At 53.3% G+C, this 21,958-nt stretch overlaps 2 protein-coding genes across 4 annotated transcripts in view; both read left to right on the forward strand.

The window, feature by feature from the left end:
- Positions 1–730: 730 nt before the first annotated feature.
- Positions 731–21,958, forward strand: part of HOXB3 (homeobox B3) — a 41,814-nt gene continuing 20,586 nt past the window's right edge. The window contains exons 1-2 of one of the 3 annotated variants that reach the window (XM_032871362.1): positions 731–883; positions 17,165–17,342. The gene's annotated coding sequence lies outside the window, so the exon portion shown is untranslated. Of the gene's footprint in view, positions 884–8,596; positions 8,706–15,071; positions 16,149–17,164; positions 17,343–21,958 lie in introns of those variants that run through there. The other 2 variants (XM_032871363.1, XM_032871361.1) reach the window with 2 other exon arrangements.
- Positions 12,702–14,608, forward strand: HOXB4 (homeobox B4). Its single transcript, XM_032871372.1, has 2 exons — positions 12,702–13,192; positions 14,038–14,608. The coding sequence occupies exons 1-2, from the start codon at positions 12,736–12,738 to the stop codon at positions 14,334–14,336; spliced, it is 756 nt and encodes a 251-aa protein (XP_032727263.1). The 5' UTR covers positions 12,702–12,735; the 3' UTR covers positions 14,337–14,608.

A 21,958-nucleotide genomic window follows, 5' to 3' on the forward strand; every position in this document is an offset into this window, starting at 1 on the left:
CCCTGGCCTTCCACCAGCCAGCCAGAAAAGCCTCTGGAAACCTCTACAGGGAAAGTAAGTGGGCCTAAGTCCTGAGCAGGAGGCTCCTGGCCTTTTGGGAGTGGTACAGGCCTTCCCAGCCCCCCTGCCCCCCGGCCCAAATCCCAAATCAGCCCCGCCACCCACAAGACCAAAAAAGAAAGAAAAGAAAAGAAAAAAAGAAGAAGAAGAAGAAGAAATCAGCTCAATTTCAAAGGTTTCCTCTCAACCTCAGTTTTCTCTGTACTTATCAAGGGCTCCCTCTCTCCAGGGGCCCAACTGACCTTCCCTCTTGGTAAGGAGTTGGGGTCCCTCCTGGAAGACCCCTGGTTCCCCTGCCAGCCCGGAGAGGCCCAGGGTTAGGGCCCAGTCCTCCTCCATCCAAGTCCGCCTTCACCCTGAGTGCAAGAGTCAAGTCTGGACACTTACCCGGTCAATCCCTTCCAGCTTGGCCCAACTTCTTACAGGACTTGGGGGGAGGGGGAGCTGGTGAGGAGGCAGCCAAGGGTCGTAGAGGCTCTACTGGGCCCTCCTTCCCCCTCACCCCTTGACTTTGTCCCCCTTTGTCCATAGCAAACTATCCCAAAAGTCGCTATGACATTTAGATGTCAAATGGATAGGGGTTTTATCTCGAAGTTAGATCGTAAAAATCGCCGAGAAGTCAGACAGATACCCCTCACTGGCTCGAGAAAGTCACGTGAGGTCCATAAAGTTAGTTTTATGGTTTTGGGGAGTTGACACCGCGCGGTATATTTCACATTCTCCAGAATGTTAAGTGACACTTTAACTGCTCGCCGTGGTGGGGAAGGGGGCAGAGGTAGGTGAGCGCTCTCCCAGCCCAGAAGGCAGTGGCGGCACTCCCGCGGTAAGTGGCTTCCAGCTTTCGCTTTCTCCCCCTGCAGTTTTGGGGCTTGGAACCCGGGGCAGGAAATCTCGCCTCCGGGCAGAGCTGTAGGAGAGCAAGTGGGGGACATTTAGTCTGTTTTTTGCACCAAGTTCTGACTGGCTGGGCATCTGAAGTGGGGGCTCTCACTGTTGTAAAAAAGTGTCTGAGTCTTTGTGGGGGAAAAGGGCTCGTGTGGGTTCCTTCCGTGTCCTCGGAAATTTAGGGGGCAAGAGGGAAGGGTGTGTAATCTTGAAAGGAGGGCCCCTTGTAGGGGGCCACTTCACTGCTGGGTGGCTTCAGAGGGACATCTCCCCCCAGCCCCAGGAAAGAAACTTTACGACGTTCATTTGTCAGGGGTGTATGGGGACGCGCCGCTGGGCACTTTTATCTGGATACATCTGAGCTGAGAAAAAGCACCAGGAAGGCTAACGCGGCTGCTGTGGGCTGCCTTGCCCTGGGGCTCTCTCAGGCTTTCGGATTTTTGAACGCTGTGAGGGGGGTACCTCCCATTTCTCCAAGGCCTCATGGGGGTTACCCAGGATGGGGTGTGGGGCACTAACTTCGGCCTGTTAATTCCAAGCCAGCCCTTCTGCTTGGCTCTGAGGCGGGTCAGAGGGGCACAATCCTCTCAAATTCCAGACCTAATTCCTGGCCAGGAGTGGGGGGAAGGGGAGAGCTTCTTCCCTTGCCTGGAGGAGTTTAGATATTTCAGCAGATCCCTGGCAAGCACCCCCCCCCACATAAATAAAACTTGCTCAAGAATACAGACCCCAACTGCCCGGGAGGGGGGGAAGGAAAGGGGGGACTCAGGAGCAGGAGGGAAAAATCAGAGAGGTTCTCTCTATCCTCTCCTCTCCCTCCCTCTTCTCTCCCTACCAGACCCTTAAAAGCCCCTTTGTTTTGTGGCACCACAGACCAGAGGGATTTCATCATTTGACCCCCAGGGGGCCCGTTATTTTCTAAGGGTAAATCACCCTCTTCTAAACTAGAGGCCTCCTCTCCACCAGACTGACCCCCGATTTTAAGACCCATGGGGAATACCACCCTGTTCCTTCTATCTTTGCCAGCTCTCCGTCTCTCGATTCAGCTTACCAGCTCCTGGGAATAGTCCCTAGAATTGGACATGTGGCACCTTGAGGAGCTTCTGATCTTTGGGACAGGGGAGGGCCATGATATTGCCCGATTTCCCACTGAAGGACACGGGCACTCTCTGTCTCTTTCTTCTCTTCCCTGTAGCCATTCTCTGTTCCCTTAGGCCTGATTTACAGGAGAATCTTGACGGGTTTGAGAGCAAAGAGGACAGAGAGCTTGGGGTCCCCACCCTGATTTAAAGACTAATTTACCCAAGAATGATGAGGCATTTGTATTCCTTGGCAAGGAGACTCTGGTCAGCTCCCAGAGGGTCCCCAGCATCATTTTAAAGATACCGATATACTGTGGAGGCACAGCTTCCACAGGCTTGGACTCTGGACAAGGCAGATGCGTTGCGCATGGTACAGAGGAAGGGTGCAGCAGGGGCAGAATCTGACCTGGGGCCCCCTGGGAGCCCCCATTCCCGTGTGCCCTAGACTCCTTCCAACACCCTTTTGCAGAAACTCCAGACCACCAGGCCTGCCCCTGAAGATTTTTTTTTCTTTTTTGCCCCCTTCTATGTCAGCTCTGCAAACTCTGATAAAGAATGTGTGGGGCTGGCGGCCCCGGGACATCTGCTGGGCATATCTAGACAGATTTTCCGGAATGGCGAAGAGCGGGGCCCCAGGCGGGGTGGGGCGGTTGCCCATTTCCGTCCCCGGAAGTCAGAACCCTTGAAGGGTCTCCTCCTCCTCTAAGCGGTTCCCGGAGAAGACTCCCTAGCTGGTTTTCCTCTTCCCTGCTTCAGGTTCTCTGGGCAATGTTCTCCCTTGAAACCCAACAAGGAGGCGTGGGGCAGGGAGAGAGGAGGAGAGCTGAGAAGGGGGGGTTTCTGGTGCAAAGGAACTCTTCCTTGGCCACAGACCCATGCCCTCCCTTCCTGGCTTCCCCAAGACCTTCTCTGGGAAAGCTGCTCCTCAATCTGGAGGACTCTTTTCTCCCTCCTCACCCACCTGCTTCCCCCTCCCCAGCTCGGTCTTGTGAGCCCCAGGCTAACACCCTTTGGCCCAGATCCCGCCACCCAGCCGCAGAGCCACACTGCACCCTCCACCTGGGCAGGGCTGAGGAGGCACCCAGGGATTCAGGCTGTAGTTGGCTTTGCCCCTCCAAGGCCTGCCTGACCACCTCTCAGCAGACAATTTGATTTTGGATTTTTTGTTTGATTTGGTTGTTTTGTTTTGTTTTGTTTCTCTGTGCGAGGAGTGGGAGGAAGTATAAAGAAGTGTAAACAGGAAAGCCAGCCGGCCCTGGAGTTCCGAGCGCCCATATTTCATCGGCTTCCTCTCCATAACTGCAGCAGGGACACTTAACCCTTCCCTGGCTGTGAGAACGTGTTCACTGGGGGTGGGGGCAAGATCCGTGTGGAAGCTCCTCTCCTCGCCTGGTTCCTTTATCCCTAGAGTCTGGATGCTGGAGCAGAAGCCAAGGATTTGGAACAACAAAGAAGGCAGCCCACTTAGAACAATCTCCCAAACTCAGTCCCTTCCGGGGTAGAGAGGAAGAGGCTTCCCAGCATCAGCTTTTCAGCTTGGGGAACCAATGGATCGTCCAAGGAGGACAGAGCTGGGAAGCACCCCTCCCATCCTTTAGGGCCACTCTCTCCATTTTTGGAGTTTCTAGAAGTAATCAGATTTCAAGGCTGGGATCTGCCCACAGCCGGATTTATTGATTGCTGCAGTTCTGTTACACATCCATATTAATTAACCCAGACACCAGCCTGGAAACTGTGCTGCTTGGGGAGGAGGAGGGAAGAAATGGGGGGCCCTTAAGGAAAATGGACATTTCTCCCTAAGTGCCCCTGGGGCCCAGATTGGAGAGATCTTCCCCACCAGAGTCATGTGGCCTTCCCCAGGCTTGAGGTCCCTGCTCCTCTCCGCAGGGGCAAGTTTGTCTTACTGTCCACAGTCAGACTCCACACAAATCTTCTTGGGGTGGAATTAAATACTTCTCAGGCCTGACCCTTCCTTGTCAGACGTAGGCTGCCATCGGAGGGATGGATCCTTTGGTGGATGTTCCCAGTGCGCTGTTGCTGGACAGCTTAACGACTCCTCCCTACCTTCCTTCCGACTTCCCCAAGGTAGAAGCTTTTTATGGCTTGGGGGCTTGTTTTCTTTTTAGTGTTTGGTGGTGGTGGTAGTAGCGATGGTCTTCCCCTTCCTTTTGCCCCTCCCTCCAAAAAGTGATTAAAATCTGTTAAAGGATTTAATTAAGACAGTTAAATGAAAAGGAAGGAGGCGCAAATGAGTTGGGGGAAAAAACCCACACCAAAGCTATTCTCAACGATTAAATCGCCATTTTAACAATATAATGGAGTTTGCATCCTGAAAGGGGAAATCAACGCTCATATCTCATCAATAATTCATAGAGTCCGGGATCACGCAGAGGTCAGCAGACGGGCCGAAGCGCCGGCCAGCTTGGGGCTCCGAGCCGCTGCCGCATACATTACGCGCCCCGGGCCGCGGTGCCGCCATCTCCGCCGCTCGGCCTGGGCCGGGGGCTCGGCATGCTGACAGGTTTAGGCCGATCTTTTGATTTTTCGTTCTTCCTTTTGGCCAATTTACTGGGACCCAGATTGCGGGCTCTCAGGGGGACGTGGGGGATTTCGGAGACTGGAGAGTTTGGACTTCGGGCAATTTGGGACCTGTCGGACCCGGAATATCACCACCTTTACAAGTTTTAATCTTTCCCCCACCTCCCCCCCTCCTTTTCTGTTTTAGGTGTCTTCTATCCAGTGTCTTCTTTTCCCAAATTTCCTCTTGGGGAGGAAAATGCACTCTTCTGCAACATCCTCTAGGCTCTCTTTCCTGGAAATGGCTCCCAGGCTGCTGGGCCGCTTTCTGGCCTTGCTCTCCGCGTGGATTCCGGCTGAGCCCACATAGCTTCCGCCCCGTTTGCGGCCTCTGAGCACCGAGGCTGCCTTTGACTGCTGCCATCCCTGACCTCGGAGTCCTGTGGCGTAGGGATGAATGCGTCTAGGGAGGAAAGGGACCTGGGCAGGCCCTGGTCCAGCTTGCTTAGTCAAGAGATGGCCTAGGCCAGGTGGGAAGGGGAGGATTCAGCTTGGAAGGCAGCGTCTCGGGGGAAAGTGGAGGGAAAGTGCCAGCATGTGGGAACATCTCCCCTTGGGGCTTGAAGGCGAGGTGCCGGATAATCCCTATATTTTGGAGTTTCTGCAGGCTTCTTCCATTCTCTCTGCGTGTCCCTCTCTAATTCGCTCTCTTCTGTTTCCTGTCCCCTAAAAGGCCACTAGGGAAGGAGGAATGAACCCTTCCCGGTGAGAGGTGGGGTCCTGGAAAGGGATATTTGGGCACAAGGGAAACGGAAAGAGCGCAGGTCGCCCGTGCGGCTACAGAGCTGGCCGAGAGGCAGAGGCTGTAAGTCCCCGAGCTGCCAGTAGAGTCCGCCTTAGACCAAGTTCACAGCCAGACTGGGGCCTCGGAGGCGCCAGCGAGCGGAGCGGCAGTGCAAGGTGGCCCCGGGCCCGCTGGATCTCCTAGGGCCTGGACACTGAGCTCTGCCTCTCAAGCCCTATGGGGACTGTGGCCCCCTCCGCTCTCAAGGAACTTTTGCTCCAAGCTCTCTCCACTCTTCACCCCAGAAACTCCCTTCTCCAGGTCAGCCAATGAGTCGTACTGCATCCAGTATGTCCCCACACCCAGCAACTGCAGCCCCACGGGGTGGGGTGGGGGGGACAAGATTGGAGTGGTGGGTCAAAAGCTTTTCCAGGCACTCCATATGAGAGACCATGGAAATGTGGGAAGTGGGGTGGCATCTTTCCCCAAGGAGTTATTTAATAATCAAAAGACTCCTCTTCCCCAGATCTAAGGCCCTTAATGGGGGGGCTGGGGAGGGTGGCGGGTGGGGGGAGGGGCATGGAAGGCGTTTTGCGCTTGGGTTTCTGCAGCCGGAGCAGCAGAAAGAGACCCTGGGCCATCAGGCCAGTGTTATTGCCAGAGGGGTCGCAAAGTTGGAGGGTCAAAAGTTTACAGCGTGCGTGAACAGGAGGCAGCGTCTAGCGGTGGGGGGGGCGGTCTGGGCAAGGGGAGGAGGCTGTGTGAGCAGAGAAAGACGAGAGGGAGCAAGGGGTGCTGGAGGTAAGGAAGACGTGTGTGTTTGGGGAATAGCGGAGCAGAACTGGGGAGGAGGAGAGAGGCAGATAAACTGGGGTGGGGGAGAAATCTTTCTCCAACACCACTACCAGCTGGTGGGGTGGGGACCTGCCCAAGAGCGCTGGGGGCACGGAGAACCCTCTGCACAATTTTCTCTCCCAAAGATAACCTTTGAGTCACCATATAAAATTTAATTAAAACCTACCCAGCTGCACACATTAAAAAAAAAATCCAATTACCCACGTGTCCTTGCAGGACATTTGATGGGGTCAAAGAAGGCTTCCAAGGTGAAGGCCTGATTCTTACATCAGCCCCACCCAGTTCCCCCCATCCCTCGGGCTGGCCTGTTCTTCAGGGATCCCTAACCCCCAGGATGGGTCCAGACAGCTGGAGTCCATGACTGTGGACCAGGACAGGAGGGTTTCTAAACTCCCTTTCCTCTTTCCAAATAGCTTGGTGTTAAGAAGTTGGATATTGAAAGAAGGCTGGCTTGCTAATCTTCACACTCTCTCCCAAACCTCCACTTGTATGTTCATCCAGAATCCCTCTCTTCCTATTTGGAGGAGGGAGGAGAATTGAGAAGGAAAAGTACTGAATGGCCTCACAGAGATCTTTTTGACTGGAGTCGAAACAAGCAACCTGAAATGAACCTTGAATCTATGCATTAGGCTTAGCTCATGAGTAAAATGTTTACAGAGACTCTGTAATTGAAACACCAGGGTATATGCCTATTTTTGGTCTTTAAATGACTGTTTGTCTCGTTATGAAATGTCATCATAGTCTCTTCCAAACCTCGGATATGGTAGGTGCGCTGTGGGTGTTTGTCCTGCCAGAAGAGAGATAACCCGAGAGTTTGCATAAAGACACCTTTTAAAATAGGACCAGAAGAGACAACAACTTACTGTCAAATTTCAAATCGATTTGCCCCAGTTTTTGACTTAGCCAAAGGGGTGTGGGTCCCCATTTCTATTCAGCCTTGGGACAAGTTGCTCTAGGGAGTCAGGCCAGGAAGAAATTCTTGAGGTCCAGAAGAGGTAGAGGTCAAAGGCTGAACTAGAGACTCTGTTTCCTTCTGTTCCTTCTCTGTCTCTTTTTCCTCTTTTTCCAGGACAGAATGCTAGCAAATGTATGGTTCTGTGGAATAGCCTGGAACAGCCAAAGAGTCTCTGCTGTAGGGGGGCCTCAGGATGGGGAAAGAAAGTCCTCTGCCATCCTAAGCCAAACGGGGTGCCTTGGGATGTTCTCTCCTCCTCCCCCCTCCTTGTACTAGAGGGATCTCTCCCTGCAGACACTCCCCCTAGACTTAAACTGGGTGGAAGGGGAGTCACCTGACCCTACCTCTGCTGGTCCCTTGGAGGCTGGAGAAAGGAGAAAATGTGTTGTTGACAGTCCAAGAATTCTAATCCTTGGGACACAAACCAATGAAATCTCTGAGTATTTTTAATATGTCCTTGCTTTACTCCTGTACCTCTTTGTGGCAGTGGTGGGGGTAGGCAAAGGAGTTACTGTATAGACGAAAAGCGGTTTTAAACAAAAATTGGGAAGAGGGTGTATTGTTTTGTTTTTAAAGGGAAATTAAAGCCTCTGAAAACCAAGTCCCCCGCTTTGACCAGCACTGTCCAGCTCCTCTCTCAGAAGTCTCTCTGTCTTCCCCAGATGTGTTGGTCTAGGGACCAAATCTCAGCCCCAGGAGGAGGAGGAGTCATTCTTGAGGCCCTGAAACCTCCAAAGTTTGGGCAGAAATGGGATATCTCTGGCACTGGGGGAGGGAATAAGGCAGATGGAGTGTACAAGGGGGCAGGATATAGGCCTCGCCAACAAAGCCATTTAACTGGGAAGGCAGGAGGGAAGGGGGCTCTGGCTCAGGCCTGTTCTCTGGGACCCCAAGTCCCAGGGCCACATTTCCAAGTCTCCAGGTGCCATTCTCCCTCCCAGGCCCCAAAGAGAACCCCTACCTTCTCCCATTTTGCCCAGGGAACCGGAACTGCCCAGAAAATAGGAATGATGGAATATTAAGGCAGCCAAGGCAGCCGTGGGGTAGGCTCCGTCCTACCGGCCTGGGACTTTTTTGGGGGTGGGGAGTTGGGTGAAGGGGAGAGAAGGTTCTGGCAAGAAGTCGAGCTGGAGAGGATGAGCTGAATCAAATTCCTGCTCCGTCATTTTTCTCCCAAGTAATGACCTGCGCAAAATTCAATATGACCGAGCGAACTGTGCGAGCGTATTATAGTAACTGCCTGCTCGTGGGGGAGGCCCGGAGAGGGGTGAACCGTAGGTCACGGCGTCTAAAAATTATTAAAATGTTCGAGAGCCTCGTGACGCGCCTCGCTGTTTAACAAAGACTGCCAAAGTATGAGATTAATACGAAAACTTGCGCTTCAAAAACAAAAACACATAAAAAAAAAAAAAAAGTCTTGTTCCGGCCTCCAAGGGGGCCCGTAGCGGCGGTGCCCGCAGCCGCGGTTCGGTTTTCCGGACACACAATAGTGGACGAGAGCGAGCTCATCTGTGGCCGAGCGGGCCCGCGGGCGGGTCTGCGGCCGGAGGGCGCGGGGAGCCGCTCGGTGAGTACTCTTGCCCGCTCCCCTCCGGGCCTCCCGCTCCTCCGTGCCGCCTCCGGGGCGCCGGCCGGCTGGGGGCTCGCCTCCTCGGCCCTTCGCTTTCCCTCCCTGGCTCTGGGATCTCTCCCTGGCGACAAAAGGTAGACGATTCCGTACGGGCTGGGCGCGCCCGGGTCGGTGGAGGGGGCTGAACCGCGAGAGGTCACTTTAGCAACCTGTGGCTGCCAGGGGAAGGCGGCCGGCGAGCCAGAGAGAGAACGACCCGGGAGCGCAGGGGAGGTGGCCCCGGGCGCGCGCGCGCGCGGAGATCCCTTGTTTTTTCTTATTTTTATGATGAATACTCGTGTTCGCATTCTTTTGGGGGTGGAGGGGAGAGGCAGCCTACGGTTTTGGTGAAATCCGTCTAGGGAGTCGCTGATAAACCTTGTCCCCCACCCATCGAGGCTGCACCCGGCTGGGGTGGGGTGTGGGGGGTGCGGCGCCTCGGTGGGCTGGGCAGGTGGCGGCTCCCAGCGCGCCTCAGAGAAAAATCTCTGCGCTCTGTCCCTAGGATCAGCCATACGCAGCCCCGCAGTGGCTCTGCCTCCCATACCTCTCTCTTGGGGTGCTCCAAGCACCTGGGCCGCATCCTTTGTGAAGTGTAGAGCAGCAAAGAGGCCCGGTGGGCAGCCTAGCCGCCCTCCCCAAATTCCGAAAAGCCGACTGAGTTGAACGGGTTTCAGAGAGCGAGCGAGTTGAGAAGGACAGGAGGTATGGGGTGGGGGAGGGGCCTGGCCAGTTGGAAGGGGTCGTGGAACCCCTGACTAAGTAGCCTTTGACAAGACTTGGAAAGATCCCTCCTTGACGCTGAGGGGCTGGTGGGAGTTCTACGCAGGCATTTTTGTCTGTGGGCCCAGGGCCAGACTCTAGTCTCCCTGGGTGCCACGATGGGGGTCTATTGGACCCTTTCTTGGCAAAGATAATTAAAATATAAGTGTGTTTGTGTGTGTGTGTGTGTGTGTGTGTGTGATTTTTCAAATATAGGCAAGTGAGTCTGACTGGGAGACCGTTGGTGTTAGAAATCAGGCCCAAGGCCGAAATTGGCAATCTGGATTTTGTATAGAAAAATCAAAAGGTCTCTCTGGACCTAGTTTCTGGCAAGAGGGAGGAAGCACTCCTCCTACCCACCTGCAAGGGTCCCAGGACTGGGCATGGGCAGGGACTTCTGCAATGTGGTGGTTTGAGGGTTGTTTTTTTGTGTCATCGCTGTATTCATTAATGGAATTGATATTGTTCTGACTTGATCACTAGGAAGGCAAGTATTTCTCAGCGAGATGCGTAGGGAGCCCGGGCAAGGTAGATGCTTTCTCTGTGCCAATTCCCCTCATCCTGTGATGGTCTCAGCTTTCAGTCTAGGACTCAGTTCCCTCCAGCCCAATCCCAGTCTCCCAGTTGAGTAAATTCAGTGGTTACTGGGACCCTTGGGAAGTTCATTTGGAAACCCCAGATTCCCCCAGGTTTACCAGATCCCCATTTTGGTCCCACTGCCTGAGACCCTAGCAGGTGGCAGAATGAGCAAATTTAGACAGAAAGAGCCTGCCTGGGGCCAGGGAGGTGGGGGAAACGGGGTTCCTCCACAGGCTTCAGGGATTATCCCCCTTTTCTGGCCCCAGGAGGTACGGGAGGCTGGGAGGGGCCGGAATATCATCTGCCTGCATCTTTTATGGTTCCTCATTGCCCTTCATTCGGAAATGAAACGCCTTTGATCTTTTTCTCAAGTTGTAAACGGAATTGCCCATCATTAAATATCTGGGGCCCCATCTGTTTGGTCTCCCAGCATTTTTCTTTACAGCTGTTTCTCTCTCTTTTTACCATTGAATTTTTCCAAAAGGACTTTTATGACACCTCCTTCACACCCAGCCGCCTCTGCCTCCTCCCTTCGCCGAGAGGCGCCTTGGAAAATATCTAGATACTCGTTTGATGGCAAACTAAAAGGCTGCGAGGGGCACGGAGGAGCTGATTGGGGTTTTGTTTTTCTTAAAAAAAAAAAATAAAAGTCCTTGGGGGGAGGGGAGGGGCGCGAGGGCACCCAGAAGGGCCTGATTCTGACTTCGCTGCAGCCTCAGGATGACCCTTCCTCCTTTTGTGCTTAGCTAATGTTTACATCTCATAATTCATGCGCCGCCCAGGGTTGTGCGGCGGCCCCGAGGTTCGCGTCCCTTTGCGGGACCGGCTGCTTCTATTTCTGATAGAAGAGAAAGAGAGTTGAAAACCTTGTAATCCCTAAAATGGACCCGCAGTGTCTTTTCCTGCTCCCAGAGCTCAAATGTAGAACAAAACGAAATAAAATCAAAGCAATGAAACTACACCCCAAACGAAGAAGGCGCGGAAAGTAGGAGAACTGGAAATTTTCTGGGCCAAGAAGATCTGTCTGTCTTCTGTATATACCCTGTAGATCCGAATTTGTGTAAGGAATTTTGTGGTCACAAATTCGTATCTAGGGGAATATGTAGTTGACATAAACACTCCGCTCATTTGTTTTCCCCGAAGAATTTTTTTTTCCCAAAAAGAGGACCATCCGATGACTGACTGCTCGAAGACTCCTTCCTCTTTTTTTTTTTTTTTCCCCCTTCCTCCTTCTTTTCCTTCCTCATTGGTTAGGGATGGAGGAATCATCTACCTGAAATTTCCCATGCCTGCCCCTGGAAGTCTTGGTCCCTTTTCACTTTTCTTAATAGGTTAATATTGGTGGTGGTGATGTTGTGTCTTCTCCTCCAAGCCCACTTATTCTCTATTCTGGGATCAGGGAGGCTTTACTGAGAATCCGGAAAAAATGACTATTGTCGTCAGTGTGAGAAGGCAAAGAAAATCGTTTTTCAAACGGATGTTGAGGTCGCCTTTTCGTTTGGGATCCAAACAAGATGCCCTGGAAATATGCAATTACCAAGGGGTGTTACTGTTTGTGGGGGTCATCCTAGGGCTCCTACCCTCAGCAACAGAAGGATGTGGAGATTTCTGTTCACTGCAGAGGCAGCCGCATTAGCGGCAATTAGAACGTCTGGACACCGTGGTTAGCACTGCTCGGGTGGTTCTGGAATTAGCAAATTGCTATTCGGTGTGCTCTGAAAAGTTGCAGGATTTTTACTCCAACACTCGTGTTCAGTGTGGGAAACCAAGTCGTTTCTTCCGGCGTGGGCCGTGTGGGGCAAGGGGAAAGGAGTGGATAAGAGAGGGGAACGGAAGGACTGACTGACACAGCCAAACTAATAGCGCAGCTAAATGCGATTTGGAAGGCGAGGTCTCCCCGAATTAGTGCATGAATTTCCTATCGATCCGCCCGCGGTTCCATTCATCTCTGACAAGTCCCTCCTGCACCCGCCTGCTTGCTCCCGACGCCTCCTCTCTCACTCCCTACCCCTCCCCAGGCGACTGCGGAGAAAAGCCCGCTGCTCAGTGCCCTCTCGCCCCCCATGTGGGTTCACCTCTCTAGGCGGAACCCCCAGTCTGCCCCTCACTTAACTCCCCACCCAGACTCCTGGGCTCCTTCCCGTCGTGAGGAGGGGATGGGGGCCTCTGGGAAGCAGAGGATGCAGGGCGGTGAGGCGGGACAGGAGGGGGCTGCACCGAGAGCCCCAACTTCCGAGGGGATCCAAGGATTGTTCTCTGCCCAGCGCCCCAACAGGCCCTCCGGCGGCACCCTGCCCTCTTCCTCTCATTCTCTCCCCCTCTTTTTCTCTCACTCTTTCTCCGATCCGGGAGAGAGCTAGGCGAGGAGGCGGTAGCCCCGCAGGAGCCCTATGTAAATCCTGGTGTTGGGTGGGTGGGGAGGGGGAAAGAGAAGAAGGGGAAATAAACCTCTTTGGCTGGAGTAGGGTCCGGGTGAGCAGATTTCCTTATCCGGGAATCGCAGGCGGGGCGGCCATTGGCTCCGAGGATCACGTGGGCCCCTAACTTTGTTCACTTGACAGTAAGTAGGAGGGCTTTCGGAAACAGGAAAACGAGTCAGGGGTCGGAATAAATTTTAGTATATTTTGTGGGCAATTCCCAGAAATTAATGGCTATGAGTTCTTTTTTGATCAACTCAAACTATGTCGACCCCAAGTTCCCTCCGTGCGAGGAATATTCACAGAGCGATTACCTACCCAGCGACCACTCGCCGGGGTACTACGCCGGCGGCCAGAGGCGAGAGAGCAGCTTCCAGCCGGAGGCGGGCTTCGGGCGGCGCGCGGCGTGCACCGTGCAGCGCTACGCGGCCTGCCGGGACCCCGGGCCCCCGCCGCCTCCGCCACCACCCCCGCCGCCCCCGCCACCGCCGGGGCTGTCCCCTCGGGCTCCTGCGCCGCCGCCCTCCGGGGCCCTCCTCCCGGAGCCTGGCCAGCGCTGCGAGGCGGTCAGCAGCAGCCCCCCGCCGCCTCCCTGCGCCCAGAACCCCCTGCACCCCAGCCCGTCCCACTCCGCGTGCAAAGAGCCCGTCGTCTACCCCTGGATGCGCAAAGTTCACGTGAGCACGGGTGAGTGCGTGGGCACCCCTTCCCCCTCCCACCCCCGGTGCTTTACACCGAGGGGACCTCGGAGGCATGGGGCGGGGGGAGCTGAGGGAAGCCAATTGTCCCCGCTATAAACTCGCCATTGCCGGAGATTTACGGTCGCCTGTTTTCAGAGCCACATAATTACATCCCCCATAAATTTTTATGGCCTGGTGGGCCCCGCGCCTTTGAAGTCGGTTCCCCCATCCTCTTTGCCATTCTCACCAGCGACTTTTCGCCAGGGAGATGCAGTCTTCAGTGAAGTTGCAAGCTGGGGAGGGGTGTGTGGTGGGGGAGGAGAAGGAGGAGGAGGTAATCTGTATTTGAGGGGAGAGTTGAGTCAACTCTCAGTATTTATTTTTTCCTTTCTTTCCTCTAGTCGGGCTCCTTGGCTCCAGAAGTGGGCAAAAGTTTTTACTGGGGTCAGGCGCTACATGGGATCTGAGCACAGAGGGTGGGAACTAACAGAAAAAAGGTTTAGGGAAGCCCCCTCCCTCTTTCACCCCTCGTTCTCCCATCCCGGGCCCCAGGCCAAGGGGGCAGAGAGGGGCGGTTAAAACCTTGTGAAGATTCCTCACTCCCCCCACCCCCTCTCCAGACACCCAAACAACAACGTGGAGACAACACAACCCTCCAAAACTTTGAGGTCTCTTTCTCTTCCTGGGGGCCCCCGCTTTCTTCCCTTTGCATCCCCACCCCCCTCCGGAGGAAGAAGAGGTGGCGGGAGAGGGAGGGAGGGAGACGCGGTGTTAGCTGGAAGAAAGAGCTCTCCCTCCTCCCTTTCGGGGCAATAAAACTTTCTCTTTCTCCCTCTCTCTGTGTGTGTCCAGTAAACCCCAATTACGCCGGCGGGGAGCCCAAGCGCTCTCGGACAGCCTACACTCGCCAGCAGGTCTTGGAGCTGGAGAAGGAATTTCACTACAATCGCTACCTGACGCGGCGCCGGAGGGTGGAGATCGCCCACGCGCTCTGCCTCTCCGAGCGCCAGATCAAGATCTGGTTCCAGAACCGGCGCATGAAGTGGAAAAAAGACCACAAGTTGCCCAACACCAAGATCCGCTCGGGTGGCACCGCAGGCGCAGGCGGAGGGCCCCCTGGCCGGCCCAACGGAGGCCCCCCCGCGCTCTAGTGGCCCCCGTGCGGGAGCCAGGAACCTCGGGGCGGGTGTGGGTTGTGAGCGCGGGGAGGGGGGGCGGGGGGAGAAGCGGGAGGGGACCCTGGGGCCTGGGTCCGCCAAAACCTACCTGCCCTCCCCCATCCACTTTATCTATTTACACGAATAAACGCAGAGGAGGGGGAGGGGAAGCTTTATTTATAGAAATGACAATAGGGAGCCCGGTGAGGCCCCCCCAGAAGCAAGGTTCAAGTCTCTTGCTTTCTTCCTTAAAAGAAGAAGGAGAAGAAGAAGAAAAAAAAAGAAAGAAAAGGAAGAAAAGGAAGAAGAAGAAGAAGAAGAAGAAGAAGAAGAAGAAGAAGAAGAAGAAGAAGAAGAAGAAGAAGAAGAAGAAGAAGAAGAAGAAGAAGAAAGAAGAAGACAGAAAGAGAAATAGGAGGAGGTTGCACTCCTCGCTTTCAGCTTTGGCGAAGATGGATCCACGTTTCATCTTTAATCACGCCAGGCCCAGGCCCATCTGTCTTGTTTACTCTGCCGAGGAGAGGACGGGCCTCGGTGGCGACCATTACCTCGACACCCGGCTAACAAATGAGGCCCGGCTAGGCCGCCGCCTCTGCTGCTGCCGCCGCTGGAAGACAGCCTGGATTTTCTTTCTTTGTCCCCCATTCCTGACACCCAGCGAAAGCACCCTGTGACTGCCAGATAGAGCAGTGTTTTGGCCACGGTAACACATACACACACACATACCCTCCTCCCCTCCTGTGCCCCTCCACAGGCACACTGACTTCTCACCCCCCTTGCACTGCTGGGCTGGGCTGGGGGGCAGGGCAGCAGGAAGGGGACAAGTGGAGGCAGGGGTGGGCTTGGCAACAGCAGGAGCAGGCAGGGAAGTTGAGTCCGAGGAAAAAAAAAAAGAGAGAGAGAGACCCACTCGGGAGGGCCTTTCTTCTGCGAGGTCAAACCATTTGGCAGAGCAAGGGGCCAGTTGAGTTCTGGGACCTGGGGGCAAGCCTCTTGCCAACGTAGAGTTGTACAGCCCCCGGCCTTCTCTCCTAGACTGCAAACGAATGTGAAACTAGCAAGTCAAATATGGTGCCCCTCCCGGTCTGGGAGACGATGTTGTGAAGACCTCTCCCATAGTTTATCATTGTTTTACATTATTATTATTATTAATTATTAATTATTATTATTATTATTATTATTTTATGTCCATGTGCGTCCTCTCTCCTGTTCTCTCTCTGACATTCCAAACCAGGCCCCTTTCTAGTTCTGGGGCTGCCTGAGTCTAGAACCCTTCGTTGGCGTGAAAATTTGTGTCCTGTACAGAGTGACAATAGAAATAAATGTTTGGTTTCTTGTGACCAGCACGGCGTGTTTTTGTTGAAACCTTGGTATAAAGATACAAATGCCACCCAGCGTTTATGCTAAGCACCCCAGTCCATTGGCCTCACACTAGATGTGGTTGAGGATTTTTTTTCAAAGGGTCCAAGGGGACTTTCAAGCTCAGAGGACTCCAAATTGTGGTAGCTCGTGTGTTTTCCTTTTGGGGTGGGTGTGTTTTGTTTGGGGCTTTTAATTTTTTTCCCTTCAGTCCAAAAATGGATTGAAAGTACTGGGCGGGCTGACTCCAATCCCTGATGGGGGGGGGGATGTTTCATTGTAGGACACGAGAGGCTTAAGTATGGCAAGGCTTTCATATCGTGATTTATTTGTCATAAGCAAATAAAATGCGGTTAAGCTGTCTCTTTCTAGACAGACGACTCTTTGCTTATTAAGGTTCGGAGGGAGGATTCTGCGAGGCCGGCCTCTTTCCTCCCGCCTAAGAAGGTATCGTTTTCCTCTGAGGTGTTTAAAGCTTTAATGAGTCTAATTTTTTGCACAGATGTTTCTGGGTGTTTGCAGGTTTTCAGAGTATTTTTATATTACAAAGGAGCTAGCCGGTGCCATAGCTCAAACTCTGACAAGCAAATAGATAATCAAGAAGACAAATGGCCTCTTTTGTGAAGCCCTGCTCCTGTATTAATTTTCATTTTCTTTCTCATAGAAAGTATCGAAAGTATGACTGGGGACCAAATAGCTTTCTGTCTCTGAGGTCCCAGTCACCCCTAGAATGGAGTGGGGGAAGGGGATAGGGGTGCCGATGACCCTCACAAGCTTTGGGGCAGCACCCAAGAGAAGTGCTAAGGTCTGAGGGCTCCAGCCTGGGGAGGGGGGTGGGTTTCTCTGGTCTTGTAGCAGCCGGGATACTGCCACCCGCCTCCAAAAAGCTTGGGACTCAAAAGAGCATCCGCAATTAAAAGTCGTTTCTTCGGTCGGTCCTGTCTCCCTCCAGAAAATAAACATAGCTGATTCTACCAGCGCGTTTTATTGTTATTTCTTTTGTATTCCTCCGGTTTGCAGCGCCCGGGAGTTTGAGGCTGGGTAGGGCCCAGGACACAGGGGCCCATGTCCACAGCGCGGGAAAGGGCCATAGAACGGCCCGTGGAAAGCTTCTGGAAGCCTCATAAAAAAATTGCCCAGACCTGGAGGCTCAGAGCGGCGAGCTTTGTTTCGGTGGAATCGCGGTGTGATGTTTAAGCTGCCCGGGGATGCGGCCGCCCTTAGTGGAGGGGGAAAATAGTTCTTAAAAAGCATATGCCCCCCCAGGAATGTCTCTATAGAACCAAATCAAAGCTGCTCCTTGGAAGGTATGAATAGAATAAAAAAAGATTTCTATGGAGCTTAAAGTTCACAGCCATTCTGTGTAGACAAGAGCTAAGAAAAATGTGAGAATTATACAGAAAACCATTAATCACTTCTTTTCTTTAAATACGTATCCTCTCTCCTTTGTTATTATTCAACAGCAAATCTCCGCAGACCGGCTGTTGGGGGAAAAAAGTGTTAGCTGGCTCTCCCGGATCTGCGAGGGGGAAAAAATTTGGAACCATAAAGTTGAAAACTTTTTTCTCTCAGTTTGGAAGCAGCCCTTCGTCATGAATGGGATTCGCGGAATTTGGGCCAGAGGAGGCGAGAGCCGCAAAGGTAACAAAGCCCCCGCCTGGGCTGTCTTTTTTTTTTTTTTTTTTTCTTGATCGTTTTATGAGCTCTTTTTACAAAGGAAAGAAGAAACTCTCTCGCCTCCTTCTTTTCCTTTTTCAACTTTCTTCGCGGGGTTTTTTATGGTGGATGCTTTGGTCAGATTTGTTGCCTTTTATGATGACAGATGCTTGGGTCAGAGGGAAAGCGAGGGGCCTCACACCTGGAGAGTGTTTGAACTGCTTGGGACTGAGGTGTCAGAGCCCCAGAAAAACCCCAGAGAACGTTGTTTGGGAGGCAGCTCAGAAGGGCTTTTCGGGTTTCGGAAAATGCAGGCGGGCCTGGAGAGCTCCAGCACGCGTGTGTGCCAGTGTGCGTGTTTTGGGAGATGCACATGTGGCCAGTGTGTTCTGTGACTTTGCTTGTCTACACTGGGGGCTTGTGTCCCTTATGTCTGTTTACCGGGGAGATGTCACTGCCGCCTCCTGGAAAAATGGAATGCAGTTCTTGGATGGAATGCCCCAGGCTTGGAGCTGGGTATGGGTAGATGTCTTCATTTTCTTTCTTTCTTTCTTTCTTTCTTTCTTTCTTTCTTTCTTTCTTTCTTTCTTTCTTTCTTTCTTTCTTTCTTTCTTCCTTGCGTCTAGCATGGGATTCTGGATAGTTATTTGCAACTCTGGAGCAGGAAACTGTTCCGTTTACAGGCAAGGTTCGTTGGTGCCAGAATCTTCCTCTTCAACTCTGCTTTCCCCTTCTTCCTGGAGGCTCAGTGCTCACTTTGGTTTCCTTTTGCTCTCTTGTTTTGGGGGTTCTGTTCCCCCTTTGTGAGGCCCTGCTTCTGAGGGCAAAGGAGCCAGTGGGCTCTGGCTCAGACCTGAAAATGTGCTGGCCCTTTTACCCTGGGGCTCACTGAGGGTTTGGAGGCAGGAGGCTAGCAGGAGAGAGAGTTCATGGAGAGGCCACGTTTTCTAGGCGATTAGCTCAGTATTAGAACCACAAAATGACCTCGGAAGCCCCTTGACCTCTCTGAGACTGGACAGTGTGCTGCTCCTGGCTCCTGACTGCTGCCCAGGAGGGAAAGTCAGACCTCTGCCGGGAGGGCCCCTCCCGGGCTGTCGTGTGGCCCACCTTCTGCATCTCCCTCTGGCCCCCAACCCCTTCTTTGCTATCTGGGAATCTCTGGATCGTTTTTCTGTGACTGTCCACTGGGGAGAAAAGGAGTAAAAATTTTAGCTCAGGGGTACAGATAGGGGAGGGAAACAGGGTGCTGATCTGGCCCTCTGTGTAGAACTCCTTTCCCAGGCCAGGTTCTAACCGCTCCCCCCACCCTGTCCTACTCATCCCTCCTTTCCTCCTCTTGGAGGGAGCTGAGGGAGGAAAGACAAAGGGAGGTGAAAGGAGAGGTCCACAGGGCTTCAGAGCGCTAAGGGAACAAGCCTCTGGGTTCTAAAGAGAGGGAAGCCCCACCACCAACAGTCCCTTGGAGGCTACTTTCTCTCCAGGTCTCAGAATCAAATCCACAGCTTCTCAACCCATTTTCTGAAGTTCCTTTAGGAAGCTAATCCTAGAGTTGCTTGTGCCCTCTTCCCCTAATCCCCAGTCCCACCCCAGCGACTCACAGAGGCCATGGATGCCTTCCCACCAGAGGAGCAAGAGAAGTGGGAGAAGGGTCAGGACAGGCTGTTCTGTCCATTTCCAGGAACAGCTCTGCCACATTAACCAAAGTTTTAGCAACTTATAATTTTAAGAGATGGGTGGAGAATTTGCTAACATGGAGCCTTTCCAAATCTCTATTCTACTCTGATTCATCTTAAAACCCACACCAGCCGCCGTTATTTTAGGAGGAGATAGAGAGAAAGAGAGACGACAGACAGACAGACAGACTCCAGCTGGGAAGAGAGGAAATGTTCCTTCAGTTAAAACTAGGAGAGACTGAACCTTGCTGGGATGTGTGTCGGGTACTGATTTGCATTTTGTAAATTGTCTCCTGTAACTTGGGGTCTCTAACTCAGGCAAGAAATAGCTAGTATCTGTTGGTACCATCTCCTTTGTCCCTGAGTGGGGGAATCCACGCAGGGGCTGGAGGTCTCAGGCAGAAGAGGGAATGAGTAGAAAGGGGGCTGGGCCGCTCCTGGGCTGCAAACGTTTGGGTCTCATGTCAGATGTGTACCCATTACTCATAAGGGCAGATAACCTATTGTGGGCCCTCTAGATGCCTAGGTGAGGAAGCTGTAGTCACCTGGGACTTTAGGAGGTGCTCTCTGCCATGTGAGGGGTCCATTAAAGGAAAAGAGGAAGGAAACAATGGAAGGGAAGTTTGGGGTTCATTCAAGGGTTTCGACCACTGAGGCAAGAGCTTCGAGATTTCCCTATTCCCTCACTCCCAGACCCCCAGTCTTTTCAGGGCTGAGCACCTCCAGCAGGCTCCCCAGCTGGATGGGCTCACCTTCTAGAATTCCAGCTGCACCCCTCATCTTTGCCCTCTCTTCCCTTCAGGTCCCTGGGCCCTTGCCGCTGGCCCTCCTACTTGCACCTCTGGGGACAGAAGGGCTGCCCCAGTCCTGCCCCAGTGCCAGCGAGCCAAGCCGGGACAGCAGCGCCGGTGGTGGGTCTTCCCTGGGAAGGGTGGCATGCTGGGGAGGGGAGTCTGGTTGGAAAACAGAGTTGGGAAGTTTCCCAGCGTGAGTTGAGCGCTGACGGATTTGTGATCAGCCATAAAACCGGAGCGTTCAGATTCGTAAATCAATCTCGCCTTTCTCGCAGAATGAACGTTCACTTTATCGGCAGCAAGAAAGAGCTCCACTCGCGCTCAGGCGCTTGTTTATTTGAACATGGACATTCCCAGGATCCGAAAAGAGTGTGGGCATTTTAACAGAACCTGTCTGGCGTGCCTTCCTGCCATTCTGCTGTTTTCTTGTCCTTAAAGACAATTTCTCGGTTTCAGAGATTGCTGTCTTCCCATGCTCCTGCCTATTTCTTCCCTCCTTTCTCCCTCTCTATCTCTCTCTGTCTCCCTCTTTTTTTTTTTCTTTCAGACTTTAGTGGACTGTGTTCTTATAGGGGACCATTTGTAATGGATCCGTGGCCAGGATCTTGCAAGGAGCTGCCGGGGCTGGAGCCAGGCTCAGGGCCCACATCGGGAGCAGGCTGAATTCAATACCAGTCTGTGTTTTGTATCTGGACAATCAAAGCCGACCACCCCCCTACAGAGTGCGGCCCTGCTGGCGCCCCACCCGGGCCCGTCAGGAGCAGGGATTCCGAGGAGAAGGCAGGGGCCGCTCAGCCGCCCCAGCTGGAACTTACCGGGGCCGGCAGGCAGGGTGGCTGTTTCTTTGGGGGGTTGGTAAGGCATCTGGGTCCTCAGCCACCTCCCCACTGAGTTGTTTTTGGTTTGGATCTTTCCAGACAAACCAGTGGTGACCCCTCGGCCCCTGCTCCCGTACCCTAAGCTGAATTTATTCTCCTACCCTGCCTGCTCTGACGGCGTAGGCCAGGCTGCGCCCGGAGCTGCTGAAGATAAGGCTGGGAATGTGCTGAGAGCGGGCGGCTTCTCCAGGAATGCCTTTTCTGCTCCCCTTTGCACTCCCACCCTCCCAGTGGCCCAGGACTCCAATTCTGGTTCTAACTGGTCTGCAAGTTCTGGGGCCAAGCTGTAAGTGAAGATTTGGGACATTTTTTATTTCGTTTTGTTTTGTTTTGTTTACATCTGGGACGAAGGCGTGTGTGTCCCTTTCTCTCTCTAGGCCTTAGGGAATGGATTGGTCCTATCATCCCTCTGTTTAACCCTTTATTATGAGATTCCTTCCCTACCCCCCAATCTTTTCCCATCGATCAGGCTCCATTGTCTGCTGATTGGGAGCTCAGGGTACTAACACCTGGGAAATAGGGACCCCGGGGCTGCCAGGCCAACTTCAAAGCTTCTTTCTTCCCTTTCCTTCCCCTCTAGTTCAAATCTTCAGCTGTCTTCACTGGTGTGTTGCGGGTGGAGGGGGTCACTGGGATGGGGTGTGACATAGGTAGACAGACACTGACTGTCCACTTCTTTTGTGTAGACACCTTAGTGTGGGATCTTTGTCTCTAGAGCGTATGCTCAGTTGGTCACTAGAATTTGATTCCCTGGGATGGTAATAACACAAGGGGCGGGGGGGGGGAATCCCCCTTGCCGTTATTCTCAGCTGTGAGAGCTCCCGAGTCATCTCCTCACCCTGTCCCTTTTCTGCCCCTTCCAGAGGTACCACAAAAGATCAGAAGGAGAATTAAACCCAGAAGCCCCATTCTTTACACATATGTAACTTGGACTTAACGAAGGGTTTCTTTTGAAGCTGGTCCCTTTAGAAAGGTTGTTGGTCTTTTAGGAAGGGGGGAGTGGGCCCCACTAAGATCAATATCCTAGGAGTGAGAGAGAGAATGGAGTTGGGGGGAAATCTTGAGCTTAGAGGATGCAGAGAGAAGTACTGGGAGCTGAGAAATCCAGGGGCTTGGAGCAGGGCTCTGCGCCCACCCCACCCCCACCCCCCAGACGCCCCTGCAGACTATTTCTGCACCTCCACGAACTAAGCAGAAGCAGGAGGAGAAGGGAGAGAGGAGAGGTGGGCTGTGGGTAAGTGTGTGTCTGGGGGCGG

This window comes from Lontra canadensis, unplaced genomic scaffold (genome assembly GCF_010015895.1).
Source record: "Lontra canadensis isolate GAN:19392208 unplaced genomic scaffold, GSC_riverotter_1.0 scaffold43, whole genome shotgun sequence".
Taxonomy (NCBI): Eukaryota; Metazoa; Chordata; class Mammalia; order Carnivora; family Mustelidae; genus Lontra; species Lontra canadensis.

Excerpts from the sequence above, each read along its gene's own strand:
- HOXB4 (XM_032871372.1), top strand. The coding sequence starts at position 12,736 with ATGGCTATGAGTTCTTTTTTGATCAACTCAAACTATGTCGACCCCAAG. Across the intron at positions 13,193-14,037 it reads CAAAGTTCACGTGAGCACGG|TAAACCCCAATTACGCCGGC; the intron begins GTGAGTGCGTGG and ends GTGTGTGTCCAG.